The sequence below is a fragment of the Staurois parvus genome, unplaced genomic scaffold (assembly GCF_062004578.1).
Source record: "Staurois parvus isolate SC_StPar_1 unplaced genomic scaffold, SC_StPar_1.0 ptg000064l, whole genome shotgun sequence".
NCBI lineage: Eukaryota > Metazoa > Chordata > Amphibia > Anura > Ranidae > Staurois > Staurois parvus.
The window spans coordinates 842,325-864,410 of NW_028317860.1; the positions used below are offsets into that span (position 1 = coordinate 842,325).

General features: G+C 35.8%; 1 protein-coding gene across 6 annotated transcripts in view; it reads right to left on the bottom strand.

The window, feature by feature from the left end:
* Positions 1 to 380: 380 nt before the first annotated feature.
* The window catches only part of PCDH17 (protocadherin 17), a 281,760-nt gene continuing 260,054 nt past the window's right edge, over positions 381 to 22,086 (bottom strand). For 5 of the 6 annotated variants that reach the window (XM_089668794.1, XM_089668792.1, XM_089668793.1 and 2 more), the window contains one exon: positions 381 to 8,396. In XM_089668794.1, the coding sequence (XP_089524920.1) occupies positions 7,714 to 8,396 (683 nt within the window). In that variant the 3' untranslated portion in view covers positions 381 to 7,713. The remainder of the gene's footprint in view (positions 8,397 to 22,086) is intronic. The other variant, XM_089668796.1, reaches the window with a different exon arrangement.

Sequence of the window (22,086 nt, forward strand, 5' to 3'; positions counted from 1 at the left end):
CAGTCCCAAACACCACTGAAAACTGCTACTAATTAAAGCAAGGTGCCCCTGCTCTGTATACCTCAAATTTAATTTCAGATTCAGTTTGCTTGAGTTACTAGATTGTTGAATGTATAATTCTACAAAAAAGCCCCTTGATTGTATCTGCAGAACTATAACAATAGCAAGAGAAATGCATGATAATACTGTTGAAATTCTCTTTAGGCAGTTCAGTTATCTTGTGTGCTTTTAAAACAATCAATATTGTCTGAATACCAGTATTATTTCATAAATGATCAGAAACTCTTAGTGGATATATTTTTACCCATGCATTATGATCTGAACTTCCACTCATTGTGCAGCCAACTATTGAGTGGTTATATGAAAGACAGATAAACATATTCAAGATTCAATTATTTTAATTTTGTAAGAAATGTTACAGAACAAAGATTTCCAGGTCCCAACAATCATACACACGTTGACATTTACTAATAGCATGATACGATAATGTCCTTCAAAGCACACAGGATCTTATGGTGTCCACTTCTTCTTCTCCTCAGTTTTGTTCTCAATAGCTATGATATTTCTTGTTTACTTAAGGTGGGTGGTCTCCCATAAGATCAGCATTACAGTAAACTTTGTACACCAATAAAGGGAAATTGTGTTGACCACCATCATTATATTTTACAAAGTGATTGAAATGCAGTGATACACTTTCATTCTCGTTGCTACAGATTTGAAAATGCAAACACATTTAACACCCTGATTTGTTGTTAGGGTTACCTCCAGTATCTTAGCTTCTGAATTCCTAGAAAATAGAAATCAATGCTATTGGTATCTGTGCCAAAAGTTAAACAAATAATATTTATACATTTGATATATGTATACGATTTGTGTAGTGCAAGTTTTCCACCAAAACCAGTAAACTTACGTGCACTTTAAGAATCCAGCTGGAGATTCAAGAAAAATGAACAAGACAAAGTAAAATTCCAACCTTTTTTTCACTTTTTTTTATACAATTAAGGTGGCTTACCATTAGGGAAATCCCCCCTCCCTCATTTGACTTATATCAAGTGACTTATAAAGAATATGTTTTGATCGACCCAATCCTCCTATTAACCCTCTTTTCCCTTTGGACAGATTTCCCTATCGTCCTGTCCCTGTGACAACATTTGAGAGCAAATCTCCCCATGGACAGCTGTACAGCAACAAAAACCTTACAGGAGTTCTTGCTTGCTTGCCCTGTTTAAGGCTAAAAGTGAAAAAAACTTTGAGAGAGTTGCACTTATACATAAAAACATTTTAAAAGACTGGAATAGCAGTCTTTCTTAGCCTTTTTACCCTAGAGGAACCTATTAAATAATTTCCAGATCTTGTGGAACGCCTGTGAAAGTTATTAAACTTTTAACTCCCTGTACATTAGCATAATAAGTCATATAAAGGTTTGCATAAAAAAAAAGGAATGTGGTATACCTAGACTGCTTGACACCCAGGGCAGATTTTTTTAACATCTACCTGTTGTAAAACTCTTTCCAGTAATCATCTTGAGATGTGTAATAACAGCAAAAAGGAAAGAAAATGATAGTTATGGTGCTCCCTTTCAGTGGTCAGTATAGAAGTAACCTTTTACTTTGGTGGTCAGTGGAAAACTACCCCGAAGCATTGGTAGTTTGTGTAGGTTGGAGATCAATTTGCCACAGCTTAGGGAACTCATCAGGAGACATTCTTGGATTCCACGGAGCCTTGGTTTCCAGCTATGTACTATTCACCGCCCATTCATGTAATGACTGTAATTGATTGACGTATTTCACATTAACTCTTTTATTACAGTATACAACAAATGCACCGTGGGGTAGGCTTATGTGTAGGCATTCTTAGAAATATGTAGAACTATGATTACTACAAAACTAATTAAAAAAACGAATCACCAAAATTAAGTTTTGCGTCTTACAGTAAATATACATTTCAAGCATTATTGTAAACAAAGCCATTAAATGACTTGTATTACCACTGTGATTTCGACATTATATAACAAATTTATTTTCTGTAATTTTTTAGATGATGTTGTATGGTAACTAAAAATCCTTTAGAATTAAACCCAACAAAATATAATCTTTTTTCAATCACCAGAAAGTTTAAAGCAAACATTCCATCTCCTGCAAATGTGATTTAAAAATAAAGCTTCTACAGAAAAAATAAAAAAATATTTACTTTGTATCTGGCTTCCGATGTTTTTTTGTTTGAGATGCAAGTAACATCATGCCTCACTGCTGCCTCCTGGGAAAGTTGGGTGCTCAAAATCCGGCGAGAATATGCCTCCACAATGGGCTGAAGTGCATTCTCAAGGGATTTCAAGGACCCAGTAAGCAACAGTGATGCACAGTGACATCCCTCAAATCTCACAAGTTGGGACCACGGTAAAATAGTTTTTTTCAATTTTGTTAGCAAAAGCTTTATTTTACTTTTATATATACTTTGTGGGTAATTTATGCATACAGAAGAATTTTAGGCACAAATTTCTAGACTTTCATTCACAGCAACCATATTCTCCAATTGGTGATCCACTGGTGAACAGTTGTATATTGCTTCATCCGCACTCATGGTTATGTTTGATTATGTAGACACTGAACTTGCAGAGGTCTTGTATGTTCACTGGAAAGAAAATATGCCACTGGAGACATTTGTTTGCAGTTACCATAATAGTAATATTGCAATCCATGCTCAATTCATATTATAGTCTATGCGCATTATAGTGCCGTTGTGCTTATGTACGTTTACATATGATCCAAACCATATTTTGCACACAGAGACTCCAATTCTCCTATTAGGTTCTTGTGTATATGGACGTTTAGGATAAGTTGCCTCTCTAGCAATATACAATGCAAACAGAGCCCCTTCAATTGGGCAGAATCTTTGGATTGGAAGGAAATATAATTCAAGGGTGTACTTAGCATTACATACTCATTGTGCATCATGACTTACTAATGTAGTCAGACATAAGTGGATGTCTATAAGAATAATTTTTTTTTTCTGCCCTGAACTGTTGTGGAATTTCCTATCATTTCTATTTTATCCAACTCTGAGATGTGCAATAGCATGCCAATGTTCTTTTTTTATCAGAAAATGAAAAACATCTAAGAAGGATTAAAGAACGGTTCCAATATTTTAGAGCCAGCTGCATTGTTTGCAAATATAGGAATGTATGAGACAGCCCTTAGATTTCTTGATCTATTCAGTTAAAAAAAGAATCCTGCTTATGATGGAATTTTGCATGGTCAACTCTGTGCACAAACTCAACAAAACCAGTATTATGTGAATGACTATTAAACAACTGTGGGTCATTTAACTTAAAGCTACATGGTAATACCACCAAATTTCATTTGTTTTCTGTAGAAAAAGCAATATTCTCTTATTTGAACTTTTTAATGGATTGTTATGGGAATGATTTGACTCTTTCTGCCAGAGTCAAGTAAAGCAGTGTTTTACCCAATATAAGAAAACCACAAACTGCTTCCAAATTACCATTACATTTTAGTTATCAAGAAAATAAAACATATATACAAGGTTAGTGTTAGGAAATTTAAAAATGAGTTGTAAACATGGCAGAATATTTTTTGTCTTTATTTCTGTCTGTGTTGGAGTTGACTAAACAAGTAAAGACCATACTTTGCAAAGCGTATTTTCACTTCACAAATTAAATGTTCATTTAGCTTAGTGGTTAAGATGAAACAATGTTCACCCCAATCATCTGATCAATAATTTGTAAATTTCTCTTGCACATGATTTGGCATTCAAAGTGATTGCAGCTCGCCTTATTTACTAAACTTTGTGAACTTACAACATGCTAAGTGAACAGCCTCTATTCTTTTGGTAAATTGTTCCCATTGTTTTCAAGTTACTGATGAGTTGCTAAACCCAGAAGAAACACAACTGTGTGTGTTTAAACTGGGTTTGTGAATTTTGTTCAGTCAATATACTAAACAAAAAAGGCATATTAGAACTATTCCCATCGCATTTACCTTCCCTTTTCTATTAAAAAGAATTCTGTAGATGCCAGAAACAAATTGGATTTTACTGTGGAATTTCAGCTATCAAGCAAATCAAGCCTGGCCCTCCCAAAGGATAGGGACATCGCAGAACACACAGACAATACATTTAGGTACATAAATTGTCCAAAATATGTAGAGCAATGCAGCATTCATACAGTCAGTTGTTTATGGTACATGTCTTACCATGATAATGAGATACAATTAACAATGCAATGTAGCCAGTAGGCAAATGACAATGAAGCGCTGTCACAAGACATTTCCTGGGAGAATTAAAAGACATGGTATTCTTAACCACAGATCCACAAAGACATGTACTGACATTTAATTAGTACAAAGAAATGAATCGACACAGAACTATGGAAATTACACTATAAATCAATTCAGATGTGTACAGGAGGAGGTGATTTACTAAAGGATTATGGACTTTCATCCACTGGTGATTTCAAATGCACCCAGGTAACTTTGCTGTGGGCTGTATTCAGTACTCTACAAGTGTAGTGCATTGAAGTTAAAAGAGGAGCTATATTTAATCACATAAGGTGCAGTTTAGCAACAGCTCTTAGCTCTTAGTAACTACTACAGGTTCTGAAGGAAGCTTTTCCTTTTTTTTCCCAACCTCTTGAAGCCTGCTTGTAAATCCAGAAAGGTGTACTGGATATATGACAGCTTTATCTTCCTGCCCAGAATGAGCAATGACCACATGCATGTGTCCTAATACTTAAACTAGCAATGCAAATATGTTGATAAACCCAATCAGGGACAAACTGACCATTCGAGCACTCAGGCACTGCCTGAGGGCCCGGGGTTAGTATGGGGCCCCATGAGATGCCACTGGTACCTTTCATTGGCTTTTTAATAGGCTTTTTTGGGTGTGGGCGCGGACACAAGGGCCCCATGATCCTCTATGGCCTCATGAGTTGTCAGTCCGCCCCTGCACCCAATACATTTGAGGAAAAGTTGACAATAATGTAATTCTCCAGAACATAATAGGCTATTTGCAAAGAACACTTGTAAACTGGGCTAGCACCAAAAGTATTCCTTTAGTAAATCTTTCCAATGGTCAGTTTTTATCAGAATATACAGTACTTCCCCTTTGCCTGCTGTGATGTGAAGATTAATTTCTTGTAAACAATCCATACACAAGATAACAATGTTTGATCAGCTTGACATGTCTGTGCATATCATACTGCGTGTATAAAAATCTGTATTTTTTATGCCTGTTTTTCTTTTTTATTTTATAAAGATGTATTAAAAAGACAAATAAACATGCAATTATTAAAATTATACCTTTAGAAATGTCTCTGGACACAAGAATATGATTTTACATATATTTTGCTTATAAATAAATCTTAGAATTATTATACTAAATCATTATGGCACATATTTGCTAAGGAAGGCCTTTCCATAAGACAGCTCACAAGTTGCCTTTTGGAAGATGCACTGCTTAGTAAACATGACATTTTTGTGGCTTATTTAAGATGTGTCTTTGGTGCAAATCTTGTGCAAAACTAAACATACTACTTTTTTTTGCTAAATATGTTAAAGTTAATGCTTAAACTATTAGTGGAGCAGGTGATGCACCTGGCACACTTGTAATCTTTGACATCAGGACTTCTGATGTCTTGGTCCATCTATGTCCCAAATTATACATTTTCATTTCTAACAAAAGAATATTTGTTTAAGAACCCTTATGTAGGAAAATCACATTAAAGACACTTTATTAAATAAGCCTTTATTGTTTTATTAATATGATTCAAAATTGGTGCTATATGATTTTAACTGGTGCCAGTTTTGGAGGGAAACGTGTTACTAAGGCTTTATATATAACGGTTTCCTTATTTGGTTTCCTATCATGGGCATAAAGTGAAAATGTGGCCAGGCTAAGGATATTCAAATATTATAATTTTTTTATTTAACAAGCAATAAATATGACTTAAAACAAACCTGTAATGGCCTGTGCAGCTGCAGGCACCATGGAACAAATAAACCTAAAATTCAAGAATAACAAGGTTGGCAGGCTGCTAAGTCACTGATAGAAGGGGCGAGGTAGGAGAGCAGAGCTGCAGTAATGAACCTAAGGAATAAGAAGAAAAGGAAGAGGACATCTCAAAGATGTTTTCCTTACAAAAGGCTGAGTGGTGTCAAAACAAAACAAAATAAACAATAGGAAAGTATCTATTTTATCAGGCAGGATGCACTTAAGTGGGTGGGGTGTTTACTTAAAGGATACCTTGAGTAAAAGTACAGGTGACCTTTAACTACTTTCTGCTGGAATTAAGAGGATGAAATACACTGCATTACCTGCAGCTGCAGAAGTCAGTAAGGTATTATTTTAAAGTTTATTTATTGCTTGTAAAGCATATGTAAATATTTGAATGTCCATAGCCTGGCCACAGTTCTACTTTCCAATGTAAACTTTCACAATGACGTGTTTAAAGTATATGTTTGTTTCTTGCTAACTTTGCTCCAACAGTCTTCTTGAACACATTTTGAACAGATTATGTACTACTGTTTTAAGACCATACATATAACAAGAGTTGTAGCTCTGAGGCACTGCTTCCCATAATCCACAGAGGGAAAAGGAAACAGGAAAACAAAAACTCATAGAGTTCGACAGCTACTGAGGCAACACTTGCCATTTACAATATAAGCCCAATTTTTTTTCTTTTTGCAACACAACTATATATTAATTTAATAAAATACACAATATAGCTCTTATACACGCAACAATTTGGCTCATATGCACTAAAATTGCAAATAAATCATAAAAATATGTCATTTTGATGTAAACACATTTAAATCTTCTTACATTTGCACATTTAAATGGTTATATGATTTTTTTTAATGAATGGGACATTTTACTTTCCTGAGCAAATTTTAGTGTCCACAAATTAATTTAAAAAAATATTTCCATTTTATTGATTCACTTTTTTTTAAATGGCAATGATCTTTTTCTGAGAACCATTTTCAGCATTTGAAAAACATATTTTTTTCTATGAAAGCTGTGTGTATATTTTTGTAGGACACTAAAATTCTAATTCAACACTTTTCATCATACATAAAGTGAATTAGCGTATGCAAGTGCAGGACACAGTAAGTCGACTATATAATTTGTTTTATATATATTACTATGTGTGGCATGAAAATGCACTACATGACACTGACAGGTTGTACTGGAAATGTTTTTGGAATGTTGATAATTTATATAGAAATGTTAACCACAAATGGGTGTTGATGTTTTGTGCAGCTAAGACTACAGCAAAAATTAGTTAGGACTTTAATTAGAAGCTAGTGATGTTCATTTAAAATCCACACATATATTAGTTAACCCTGTTAATTAATGGGTTCTTTTCCTCGGCAAATGAAAAGTCACACCAATTACAGTGGGAAGTTGCACAACTTCGCAAGTAGTTCCAGTTCTGTTCCCTTTTACAACAGATTGTCAAATTTCACCACAACATATTTTTCTTGACTTTGTCCAAAAGTATTTTTTGTCAAAATAAAGCCAGTGTAATCTGAGTAACAGAAAAAAAAAGACAGTGACAAGAGTTTGGGGGCACTTTAAATGTTCACGTTTAGCCACAAAGCAGCATCTGTCCATCATCTCCCCTGAAAATGTGCTGTACCAAGGGAAAAACTGTATTTAGCTTCAAAAAAGGCAAACATAATAGCCTCTCTGTCCATTTCACTTTCTAACAGCCACAGGTTCACTTCCTCGACAGTCTTGTAAGAGCTTATCAATTTCTCTCACAACTTCCTCAGCATCTACGGACTCTCGGCCCAAATCGCGATTTGAATGCTCCAAGTGCTCCAAGACAGCGTCCATTTCACTTGAGTCTCGGCTCACTCTGGAGTGCACGTCAGCAAATACACGAGCCATTGGGTCTGATGCAATATATTGAGGGTCCTTTGTCTGTTTACTAGGTGATATGTACTGACTATCAGAGGACAGGTATTGATTGGTCGTTTCTGCCAAGACTCCTGATTTTATTTCACAGCCATTTAATGGTCCCTTAGTTGAGGCACAAGGCTCAATGCATGTCTTGGTTGGACTGCTAGAGGCAGAGGGAACCTCTTGTAGCAGAGGGCTCAGGGCACGCTTGGCTTTTAAATATGGTTTTACATTGGCAATGAGAATGGTGTGCTCTCGTTTGTCTTTCCCAAATGTACAAAATGTCTTTTTTCCAGTAGGATTCACAGTTTCATAAGTCTCAGTTTCAACATGAGCTTCCACGGTTGGAACAAACAGATTTGTGCGATAATCAGCATTTTCAACCTGGTTTGCTGTAGGAAATTGTGGCATCCAACATCTGTCAGAATGACCAAGGACTCTGCATTCATCTGTACAATTAACGCACTCCTCTTGCTCTGTAAAATAAAAACATATGCTTTTTTTACTTACTGCACATAAGATACAATACAAAGCATAAGGCAAAAACAAAACAAAATCAAAGTGTATTTAACTTTAAAAGTAAGATAAAGAAAAATAAAATCATAGGTATCTTGAAGAAATTTTCAACGATAAATATTTTGGATGGTGCTGTGAATGTGATATTGAATGCTGCAATGGTGGCACATCATGAACTGGTAAAGGAATTTTAAGAAAAGTTTGTTAGGCATTGACCTAACATATACTATTGAATTGGTCAGTTTGTGAGACAGGCAAAACTAACATCTTTTAAATGAAGAGATAATTTACTAAAACCTGAATGCAGCACTCAAGGAAGGTCCCTCATGGAGGGCACATAAAAAAATATTATCAGCTAGACACTTTGAAATACAGTAATAAGGCCAACACTGGTTGGTCACTTACTGTATACTTTGTTTACTCTATTGTACTGACTGGATAAAGCTGGATCAAATGCATACTTTGCCCTAAACACAACTTTCTCTGACTTCTGTAGATAAAAAAAATGTTAACTAGGTGCTATTTCAAAAGAGCACAGGAACAGTGGCTATTTGTTCCAGCACCTTTTTAAAATAACAAAGGGTCTGATGGTTATGTAGGCTTGAATTGCTGGCATCCAGCACTAAACCCAGGAGCTGAAATGATTGGCTTGTGGGCTTCTGATCCTGCTACACAGTGCTCCATAGGATTGCTTGTAACAAATCGCTGTAAGCATAATGCTTCTGACTTATTGAAGTGACTTCACTACACTTCCCCCTAGCACACAGGTTCATGGAGAGCTGAAGCAACCATCAGATGCACTCTAATAGTGATCTGTCCCCCAGAATAAAAGAAAGTTAAAACATTTTTAAAAAAATAATAACGTTGTCCACTTGAGTCATGGGTGACCTGGCACAACTGTACCTGAATGTTATGCTAGCAATTTATGAAAACATGTTTATTTCGTGTATGCATCCCAACATTTCAAAAAGCAAAAAAAACAAAGACAATAAAAATATATGCAAATCTACTATCAAAGCCCTATCTGTTCCTAGAAAAATTATGCATGACTTGTTATAGTAGACTACAAAAGCTAAAAGATATAAGCTGTAGAATTGAGACATCAGAGCAGGGGTGGACTGACAACTCATGGGGCCCCCGGGCAATAGGGGATCATGGGGCCCCTGTGTCCTTGCCCACACTCAAAAAAGCCTATAAAAAAGGTACCAGGGGCATTTCATGGGGCCCCCTACTGACCCCGGGCCCTCGGGCAGTGCCTGAGTGCTTGAATGGTCAGTCTGCCCCTGCATCAGAGTAACAATCCTGGGACATAAGGTTGTTTTTCCTCTTATACAAGCAGATAAACAGTATACCCTTATTGAACAATTAATTAGTTACCTAAAAGCACTGCCGTAGCTTAGGCTTTATGCCATCTAGATATAGAGTATTTTACCAAAGTAGACTACAGTGCATACTCTGTATTTGAATAAAAATAAGCAAGCACTCTGATCTATCTTTAGTAAATAGTTGATCCTTTTTTCTGTACCACAAATTGTTTTTTTATTTAAAATGACTTTGAACACAATAAGCCTCCTACATTTATTTTTTCACAAAGAAATATATTGCAGCAGCTAGCTTTTGTTCAAGTACTTAGGTAACATTTTAAATTCACTTTATTATGTATATGCAGTAATCATTCTCACATACGCTCTCTGATACTTTACTCCTTTCCAATGGAAATAAAGCATCAAGCAACTGTGAAGCTGTCACTAGCCACACCCAGTGTCACATTATTAATTGGAACATGACCTGTTTTGCTGCTCCCTATCAATAGCACTAAAGGAGACTTTCCATCTAATTGTGCTGGTGTTCTAAACCAAGTAGATATAGCTATAAATCAAAAAGGCTCATTATACTATCATTTGAAAACCCGTGTCCGAATCTATTTTACATTTACTGAAAGGTGAAACACCTAAATCATTGAAGAGGCAGGCTACTGTGAGCTGTCCAGGCTTCCAATTAGGACTATTCACATTGAGATTAACAAATGGCAAGTAAAAGTCTTGCTTAGAAACAAATTCTTTGAGTACATTAAAGGAAATCTGTCATTAACAAAATTACTCATACAAGAAACCTACAATTCATGTGTCCATGCTACAAACTTTGGCTGCATGCTTGCTGCTGGGGCCATTTCCCACCAACAGAAATTACCCTCACTAAGAGCGAGATCTTATCAATAAAGTCAAAATATCAAAACTGTTCATCAGAACCAATGTAAAATGCTTCAGTGAAAGAATGAAGTGATAACAGCATTCAAAATATTCACAATGAAAGCGATCCAGCCAATATCCCCATGCACTCAGACAGTACCAAAATGATCAGATGGTGATCCTTGCATCCAAATAGTGATTCACTCCCAAGAACTATTAATCCTATACTAGAGACCCCTTAAACAAACAAAGTGGTCATGATTTTTTGTTATTTGGCAAAGGTCTAAGGGATTTTCAGAACAGGTGAACAATAATGTTCAGAATATTAGTTTTTTGGGTATGTGTAAAGAAAAATACATCAATTTCCAAGATCTAATGGTATATAAAGATTCTGGTAAAATCTATATGAAATCATATTTTAAGGAAACCACCAGAAACAGTTTTATACCGATTTCTAGCTCTCAGCATCCAAAATGGATTATTTATATCCTGAATATCGAGATAGTAAGGATCAGAAGGAACTGTTAAAATATATTTGAATTACACACAAACAGATACTTTAATATAGAGGTTTTTGCAGAAAGGTTACAGGAGGGATTTTTGAAGTCTGTCAAGAACCTAATATGCAGAGAAGTATGCTAACTTGGCAAAAGGTAGTTAGAGAGGATAGAGGAACCTTTGAATTTAAATTTACAGATTTTAATTGCAATTACAAGGAAAAGGAGGTTATTTTGAACAAATATTGGCCTATTATTTTGAAGGAGAGAATACTTGGTCCCCTCCTACTTAAGAAACCTAGAGTTATATACAGAAGAGCTCCACTGTTAGGATTACATTTGGCCCCTAATGTGATTAATCCACCACAATAGAAATGAACTGGATAGCAAATCATTTTATACATGTGGCAGATGTAATGTTTGCAAAACACTGGGTAGTCACCCCAGGAAGATGAATACATTCAAGTACAATTGAACAGTTAAGATCTATAAAATTGATACATGTATTTCATGTGACATGTGACACTACATATGTGATCTACCCGCTGCGCACATGGTCTCCAGTATGTGGTTGCATGACCAGATAATTATCTGTAAGGATTGGCAAGCATAATAATAATACAAAAAAGGGGTATGATAAACACATTGTTTAAAAATAGTACATCAAGGGAAATCAAGGGGATTAAACTTGTGCGATATAGATACAGTATTCAGACACTGGAGGGGGATAAACATAAAGGAAGAAATATCAAAGAATGAAACAAAGGGGATTTTTCTACTGAACACATTATGTCCTAAGGTTTTAAATTTTGCACTGACTGAAACAGTTTTGTATCAAATTTCTAGAATATCTATGGTTCAGAGTTGTTGAATATCTAGTCGATTTCTGATTTTATAGAATATTACTGTGATTATCTGTGAATAACATTTCAGTAACCTTTGAGCAATACTGAGGTTGCATGTGGGGGACAGAGTGGTCAATGACTGGTGTGTTTTAGTGTTGATTCTATAGCCCAATTGATGATATGGTGTAGATATATTGCATACAAAGCATGGAATGTCACAGGGAGCTTACTGCTCTTCACAAAGTTACGATAACAAAACACTTTGGGCAGAGTCATCGTCCACTACAGATGGTATATGCACACTGGGAAGTAGGAAGCGGTGCAGATATCTCTCTTTACAAGTATGCTCTCCAGTTGGTGCTAAGTAACATCACAATGTGAGTGTTTTTATGTGTTTTTAGTTTTTATTAAAGATGTGTTGTGCAATTAATTTTTGTCTGCCCTCTTTTATGATGCCCTGAGGTTGTGTCCTAAACTGCATGGTGGTTTGAAATAACATATATGGGGAACGACTGGAGGATTGACATATGCCATTCAAGGCCACTTTATTTGACTATAGGGTCCGCATAAAAGGTGAGAAGATCATCACAAGGGGATTCATGGGAGTGGATCACTATTTGAATGCTGGGATCACCATATGATCTTTTGAAACAGTCTGGTTGTCTGGAGACATTGGGGATGATTTGCTAAAACTGTAGAGTGCAAAATCTAATGTAGCTCTGCATAAAAAACACTCGGCTTCCAGTTTTTGTTTTTTTTTAAACTTAACTGAACAAGCTGAAGTTAGAAGCTGATTGGCTACTATGCACAGCTGCATCAAATTTGGCACTCTCCAGTTTTAGTAAATCAACCCTATTGTCTGGATCCCCTTAATTGTGGATATTTTGAATTAAGTTTTCACTTGTTCTCTCACTGAAGCACCTCATATTGGTTCTGATTTTTTTAGCACTGTAATTTAGATTTTGTAGATCTCAATTTATTTTATTACCTTTACAGATAATTTACACAGCTGCTTTGAGTGGGTGTTGAGGATTTAGTTTTAGTTTATAGGTATAGGGCTAGCGCAGGATTATTGTTTTACTCCTCTAACATTGACAAATCTCATCCAAAATAAACTCCCACGTTAGCCCTTGAGGTGCATACCTATGGAATCTGGGTAACATTTTACCCTTTTCAATCTTCCTAATACTATTAGAGGCTTAAGCTGCAAATAAGAGAAGGAAAAAAAAGAAAGGAATGAGATTGTGCTTTATTCTGAACACAATGTAGTCTGGTTACACTAGAAAAGAAAGAGCTGTTTGGATTGAACTCTTTAACATTGAGGGGCAATACACAACTACCTCTATGCATTCTCCACATTGTTACACACTACCTAATGAACATTTTGCCTTGAAGCCCTAAAATGCAGAAGACTGGGTAGGATGAAACACAATTTTGAGCACAGATTATATTGACCTTAATCTGTTTGGTCTGTTTGTGTTTTGACTTTCTGGAACTTCACTTATTAGGTCAGTCCCTTTGTGACAAAGAAACATTTGTCTAGTATCAGACCTAGGAAATTCTAGATGGAATATGTCTTACAAATTGTCTGCAAAGTAAAATATACAAAAATTGTATGAAAAAAAATATAACTACTGTATTTGCTATATGGAGGGAAAAAATAAACCAAATGAAGAAGCATAAAAATTGTGCTTTAATTTTCTTATTCAAGGAGAAAATAGAAAATAATGATATGCATGTTCTGCTTTTTATAACTGCTTGATTCAGTTGAGGTTTTTAATTTAGCTTGATGACAAACACTCCAGCTACAACGATGGGTTACATCAAATGTTTTCTCTTTTTTATGCTCATTTGTATGTTCCTTGATGAGTAACATTCTAAAGAAAATCACTGTTGTATAGTAACTCCATGGGAACACTGAACTATGCAAGTATAATGGGATTTATGCATAACAAGCGTGCAGGTTATCACTAGGTCACAGATGGCAGCAAAACTTGAAAATGAAAATGACACGTTAAGCATTACTGAATCATATTACACCTCCTGTCTACTTTGCTATTCCATCACAAATAATAGAACACACTCTAAATTTATAGAGGGCACATTTCATTAGCATGGAGACACAGAGTGGCACTGGTGGACGTCTTATACATGACCTTATTATACAAATAATGTCACCTTTAAACCCCCCCTCCACTCCAAAAAGATGGAAGAAAAAAATTTGTTTTTGTTTTTAAGAGGAAATTAAACAACATTCTAAATAAACTCAAGGCTGTATTATGCAGCTTTTGGTGGAGAGACTTGTGAGTGGTGATTTTGCAATACAGCAACATATGTATAAAAATACACAATAAAAATAAAATCTTCAATTATACCAAGTCCCTCTTACTGGAGTTTTTTGCATCTTGAATGGCAATAGAAAGACATAATCCATGCTGTGACATTTTCAAGAAGCTCTTATAATTTGAATCCAAAGGAAGACAAGAAATTTGTCATGGAACAATGTGCACGTAACAGCACTTGCTGTGACTTATATCTGCATTCTCAGGAATGTTACAAATGCTGGCGGTCATATATGACCTTGGTGGCTGTTTAAGTTATATAAGTTTCATGCCAGCAGCATTTTACTTTGTACAGCATTACACAGGATATCTACTTCTTGAGCAAATACTCAGGAGATACAAACAAGTATCATTAATTCATTTTGCAGGTAATACAATTTCATACTCATACTCTCTAAATTAATTCTCCCTTTTCCTTCTTTATAGGTATGAATAACAATCTCTGTAGAGTATAAGGTGACAAACTTAGACCCAATTAAATGTTAAAAGATCCTTGTGTAAATGTACATTGGCAGTGTAAATTGGGTGCTTGCTAAGCTATTTATGTAAAAATAGAGAAATATACTACATACCCTGCATTCATTTTAAGAAAACAATGAGGGGAATTTATCAAAACTGGAGCAGATGGAATCTGGAGAAGCTGTGCATAGTTACCAATCAGCCTCTATTATTATTATACAGGATTTATATAGCGCCAACAGTTTGCACAGCACTTTACAAAATGAAGGTTGACATTACAGTTACAATACAATTTGGTACAAGAGGAAACAGAGGGCCCTGCTCATTATAGTTTACAATCTAGGATCTTCAGCATGTTCAGTTAATCTTTGAAAATGAAAGATAGAATCTGACTGGTTGCAAATCACAACTACTCCATATTCAGGATGCTCCAGTCTTCGGAAATTCCTCTCAGTATCTCTAGCCAAAACTCTGATAGTGTAAAGAAAGGTTAGAACTTCTAGAAATTCTCTTTATGGCCCTATTGGTGAGATTTCCCCTAGCTTCCTAATGTAGTTTGAGATAGATTTGAGATTTGGTAATGTCACTACTGCCTGCTCCTTGTTCTCTTTGCTGGAGGGTCTGACACAAGGAAGCAAAGCCCTGCCTCTACCAAGACAGCTACTTCCACATAGGGACACAGTGCAGCCAATAATGAGGAAACAATTGGCTGGTGGGAGACCACCAATACTAGTGACTAGTCCTTTTCCCTACACTACCTTTTTTGCCACAGCTGCCAGAGTTCAGTTTCTCTTTGATCATTTAAAACATGTAAGTATAACTTGCATGGCTATTCTTCCAGGTACAAATAACACTTCTAAAGGTTCCCTATGACACAGAAAATCTTCAATTGTCAATGTGGTACTAAAGCGGTAAAGGTTTTTTTTTACCTTGATCCATTCTCTGAATTACGGTAAAAAAAACCTTTTGTGCTTCAGGATCCCCCCTAGCTTCCCTTATACTTACCTAAGCCCGATCTCAATCCAACACTGCGCAAAAGCAGTGGCTCTCTCATCTCTGACTCTCCTCAGAGTGCAAACTGATAACAGCAGGAGCCATTGGCTCCTGCTGCTGGCAATTAATTCTTATGTGGAGGGAAAGTGTGTGTGTGTGTGGGGGGGGGGGAAATATACATTAGGTGTGATTGTGATTGCCATTAAGTATATATAGTAATAACAATAGTTCACACTGATGACTTCAGTAATATCACTGTTAATATTATAAACCTTTTAAAATAAAGCACTTGCACCTTTCAAATCATCTTGTACTACTTGTAATACATGTAAATATATGTCTACGCAACTTCCACCTCTAAAATATATTGCTCAGTTTGGAACAAAAGACAAAAGGTATAAGAAAAACAATTTTATATTATAAAGCATGAAATGTCTCCTGATTTTCCTCTGTTATTGCAACATAAGACTGTTAGGTATAGCTAACGCAACAAAGCATGTACACATTTTATTATTGTAGCTTAGAGTGAAACATCAGTATACATCTAAAAGCGACAGATGGTATTTGTATTGAAAAAAGTAACACTTAAAAAAAGTTTGTCACAGTAATATCCTTTCATGTGTAGGAACAATAAAGAAATGTTTAATTGGGTTTTGACGACAGGATGTGTACTTCCTCCAAAACATTTTTATTCTTCATTTTGTCATATCTCTTTTTACAGATTGTAAACAATATAGCAACTTCAGCTATGATGCACTAGGATGTAATTCTCAGGAGCTAAAATTACAGCAACAATTGGTTTAGCCAGATGGTATCACTGATAAAGCCATTATATTATTCTGTCTCCCACATATCGGGGAAGTCACAATTTTCAAAGTGAATTACTGTACATCTTGGAGATGTCTTTCCAGCTACATTTTAAGTGACTATATTTGTATATTGAGTAGACTACGGCTTGGTAACAGTAGATTCTTGCAGACTGCTAGTTCTAATTTTTTGTTCATTTTAGTTATCTATTGGATGTGTTATCTGCTGTCACATCTATTGATTGCAATAAGCAAACACCTTCCCATGATGTGAGTCTGTCAGTGTAAATGGCCATGGTTTACAGCTGCACGTAAGTGATTATTCAATTGGACATGCTTAATTAACTAAGTGCAACACTGTGGAAAATGCCATGTAGTAACTCTTTACATCCCTGTTCTGTCTTTCCTAAAGCTAAATTCCATGCAAATAGCTACATACACAGATGAAACAAATATATGGGAGCTGTAGCACTTGCCAAATAATTTGTATTTGTCTGTCTAGTTCTGATGTTTGCACAGCTCTGACACACAGCTCAGTCCTTTTTATCAGGGCAGAAGATCTGATTTTGCTCTGTTCCTTTTGTCCCCATCCTTTGACTGCACAATAAAAGGAGAAGCAGCAGACTCATGAGTTCCTGTCTCTATTATTGTACTTTTTCCACCTATCAGCTTGCTCTTCATACTGCAGCTTCTTGTTCTATTTCTCCATCTCTCAGTCTGAGCTCTGATATTGAAGGAATGCAAGAGGCTGTCACCAAGTCACATTGAAGTACTTACAATGCTTGCATTTAAAAAATACAATAATGCATTAATGAATACAGTGTGGCATTCTTTTGTGTATTATATATCTGTTGTATATCTTGTCATTGGTAAAAGGTGCAAAGGCAGTGAGAGTGGATCCTGTACCATGTGATTGTTGTGATTAAGCCCAGCAGATCACATGTGTAAACAGTGGAGAACTGTTTATACTAGTAAGCCCTTCCTCTTACTATAGAGGACGGGGAGAATATAGGATTTCCATTTATTCCATTCATTAAATCCTCAAGCTACAACAGAGGAACAAGCATCTGAAAGTGTGTGTTTGCAACAAGCATTGTTATGGGATTGCTTTGGAATGATTTACCGTGTAGGCAATCACCAATGACTGTAACTGTGATGACTGTCCCATAAGGAAGGTTGCCCTGAACAATGACATTTAGCCCCTGCTTAAGCGAATGCGTGTAGACAGGAAGTGGCTCCACAGAGGCTGGAGGGGATCAGCAGCTACTAAAACTGATAACAGAAGCTAAACAGAATGGTAAGATGGCTACCTGTGGAGTAAGCTTGCAGTAGCATCTTGTGGCAAAATATATCAAAAAATTGACAAATAGATTAATCAATTAATAGCCCATATCACCGCGCCAAACTGACATGATATAATAAGAATCAAATTCCTATTCATCAAATGTGTGATTAGAGCTGCTATTTTAAATAAATAAAAAAGTATATAAATTAATGGAAATACCATAAACAGCGCTCTTAAAACTGTATATGCCCTTAAATACTATATACATACATATATATATATATATATATATAAATATATATATAAACAAAACAAATAAATCAATATATAAATAAATAAAAAACTGCCACCAAAACAAATTATGTGCAAAAAATGTGAGACATCAAAAGTAATAAGTCCATTTCCATATTCGCCACAACCGTGAATTCATTTGTGCTTAACTCCGGATCAAAGTGCTAACTCACCAGATGCTGGTGTTTAATTAGCATTTCATGTGGAAGATTCATCAACAAACCAATCAATCCAGATAATATTCATTCATCAGATGGTTGATCCATTTAGACTCCATCATGGTAAGTATAATCCAATTTCATATGCAGGTAAATAAAGAACACTCGCCATAGCATAATATCGTTTGACTATCACGCTGTGATCAAGCAGTGACGTCATCATGTACGCCGTTACCACGTGGCTGGACCATGTGACCGCAACTACGTCATCTGTTGCTGAGAACGGCTGGTGAGATGCCACTGTGAGAGCTGGAGATTGTGCAGCTACAGTATATATTATTGAATGCTGGTTTTTACCTTACACATTGTAAGTTTGTTTTTAAGGGGGGTATTTTGATACAATAAATAGTCAAACGATATTATGCTATGGCGAGTGTTCTTTATTTACCTACATATGGAATTGATTATACTTACTTTGATGGAGTCTAAATGGATCAACCATCCGATGAATGATTATCTGGATTGATCGGCTTGTTGATGGATCTTCCACATCTACTGGTATTTGATTGAAATGCTGATTAAACACCAGCATCTGGTGAGTTAGCACTTTGATGGGGTGTTGAGCACAAAGGAATTCACAGTTGTGGTGAATATATTTTTTGAAGAAAATTATATATGGACTATACTTTATTATGGACTTATTATTTTTGATGTCTCACAATTTTTGCACATATTAATTTGTTTTGGTGGCAGTTTTTTTTATTTATTTATATATCAATTTATTTATTTATTTTCTTTATATTTATATATATTATTTAAGGGCATATATAGTTTTAAGAGCGCTGTTTATGGTATTTCCATTTATTTATATATATTTATGAATATAGATTTCTTATAGCAGGTTTTTTGTTTTTATTTTAGTTACCATGGTTTTTAATGCTGTGTATGTGCAAAAAACCTGAAAAACTGTATATTTTCTTGATAAAGCAGCTTCACTTCTAATATTTATTATTGGTTTGATATGAGAAGTGATCTGAAGAGACCATAATCAGGTATTAGGTGTGGGGTACTGGGGACTTTGCTTCACTTTAATGTCTAATATTTTTACCAACTATATTTTGAGTGGTGCTCAATAAGATCTCAAGACATTTTAGGGAGAGTTCTATTGATGATTAAACAATTGTGGTAGCACAATTAAGCTACTGAAATATGTGTAGCAAGAAGGTGAGTTTCAGCAAGTAGTTAGGTTTCTCACTAGCAAGAGACTAAAATCATTCATGTAACATAGCCTATTGGAAGTCTCATATCTGTCAATTTTACCAACAAAACAACACTCATTTGCTACAAGTAGAAATTTCTTAAAAAAATAAAAATAGACCAATAGCGATATGAAAGAACCTGAGTTTGCATAGTATACAAATTATCAGATTATGAGAGCTTTATCACACTATTAATTTTAATACATACTTCTATATACTGGAGAGAAAAATGTCGAACAAAGTTTTTTCCTAAAGATAGAAACAAACAACATCTTCTAATAACACTAGAAGACAAGGAAGTAGTTATGAGAAAGACAAGTGTAGACTTGTCAATTTACAGATAAGTCTACACTTGCACATACTGACATATTGATGGCAGGATATACACTATTAAATTGTATGACTTCTCCAAACTATCTTTCATTTTAACATGTAGCACCAAACTAAAAGGCCAAAAAATATTTGGGGTTGTGGTTTAGAAAATGAGCCTTTTCCCTTCATGACGTTAATAACTCTGTGCCATTTTTTAAATACAAGAAGGTAGCTCATTTCTGGTTAGTTTACAGACTGTTATTAGTTCTTACAGATTTGGCATGTGCACATGGAACAGCTAGCTTAACCACTTGCCCTCCAGAGGATTTAATCCCCCCACCCCTGACCAGGCCATTTTATGTGTTATGGCGCTGCATTGTTTAACTGACAATTGCAAGGTCATGCAATGCTGTACCCAAATGAAATTTACATCCTGTTTTTCCTACGAATAGAGCTTTCCTTTGGTGGTATTTGATCCCCTGTGCATTTTTTTATTTCTTGCACTAAAAAAAAAGACTGACAATTTTGAGAAAAAACAATACTTTTGACTATTAACCTCCCTAGCGGTCTGAGTATGTCCATATTTCTGTGCTCAAAGCGGTACATTTTTTTGCATGGAAATATGTAGTTTTTTTTATTCTAGGCCTGTAATTTTTAAGAATAACTCACTGAAATCTGTCCGAACAAGAGTCTAGTAAACATCCCAGGTATGTTAAAATTTGAAACACAAAATCATAAATTATAATTTAATAAATAATCATAAAACATAATAATATAATAATAATACATTTAATTCAATAATATAATCAAACCAAAAACAATGACATTTGAAATATAGCGCCAGTTCTAGAGCTTAGTCACAAAATCGTTTTCAGTGTCTGATGACGAATTTCCCCACGAATCATTATCACTCAATTCTGCAAGTGGTTCTGATTTACTATCGCTGTTCTCTAGCTGGTCTAAAACCGCTTTTGACCTAAAGGGACGCTTTTTGGACGCCATGGACGTTTCTCAGTTTCCAGGCAGAAAGAACAGTAAAAATGCAGGCAGGGCACAGGACAAAGCACTCGGGACAAAATGTATGTGAAATGGTTTGATACAGTAATGTTGTACTATGTGATTTTAGTGAATGTCACTTTTAAAATTTTTACATTTTCCACCAGTTCCGTCCCCCGTATGTCCCGACGTCTCAGGGAACGGAACCCAGAAGACAGATGCCGGCATTGGCCGGAGGACACTGCAGGAGGGACATTGCGGGAGTGCAGGACAAGGTAAATGAAGAATAGATCCCGGAGCAATGCTGCAGGGTATTCCCAAGTGTAGCTCGGGGGTTACCGCTTGTGGTGCTGAAACTTTACCCCGAGCTACACTCGGGAATACCGCCAGGGAGGTTAAACATGTCCAGTAAAAAATTAGAAAAATCAAATTTCATCATAAATTTAGGCCAAAATGTATTCTGTTATGTCTTTGCTAAAAAAAAATCCCAATACGTGTAAATCAATTGGTTTACATGAAAGTTACAACATTTACAAATTACAGTATATATACTGGGTTTTTTTTTATTTTTAAGAGCAAAGGCAACGATCAGCGACTTATAGCGGGACTGCGCCGGCATTCTGACACTGGGGGGAACTGACTTGGTGTCACTGACATCCCCAGTGATACTAACACAGTGATCAGTGCTATTAAAAAGCACTGACACTGTACTAATGACACTGGGCAGGAAGGGTTAACAAAGGGTTAACTGTGTGCTGTTTTACTGTGCGCTGTGTGCGCGTGTGCTTCACTGTAAGCACACTGCTTTGCACGGCTCTGCAAAGCCATGCATAGCAGTGTGCTGGAGCTGACAGGGGAGAGAACTGTATTGTTTACTTACAGTTCTCCCCCTCCGACAGTAATGCTCCAGGGTGTCGGCAAGTAATCACCGGCTGGGACCCAGTGATTGACAGCCGAGGCAGTGAATAGCATGATTTTGCGCACCCATGCCACCCTGTAGCAATATTACTGCTATAGGGCAGATGGGAAGCGGTTAAAGTGTTAAGGAAGACAACAAAATAATGTCAACTTAATGAGTCTGCATAATTAAAATTTAAGGCAATATACTGTATGTACTCCTTTAGGACACCAAGTGGGAAGGTTGAATGAATCCCAGGACACCTTCAATATTACAAAATTGAGGATCATCCATGCAACACACTGTTTGCTGCTGACCTA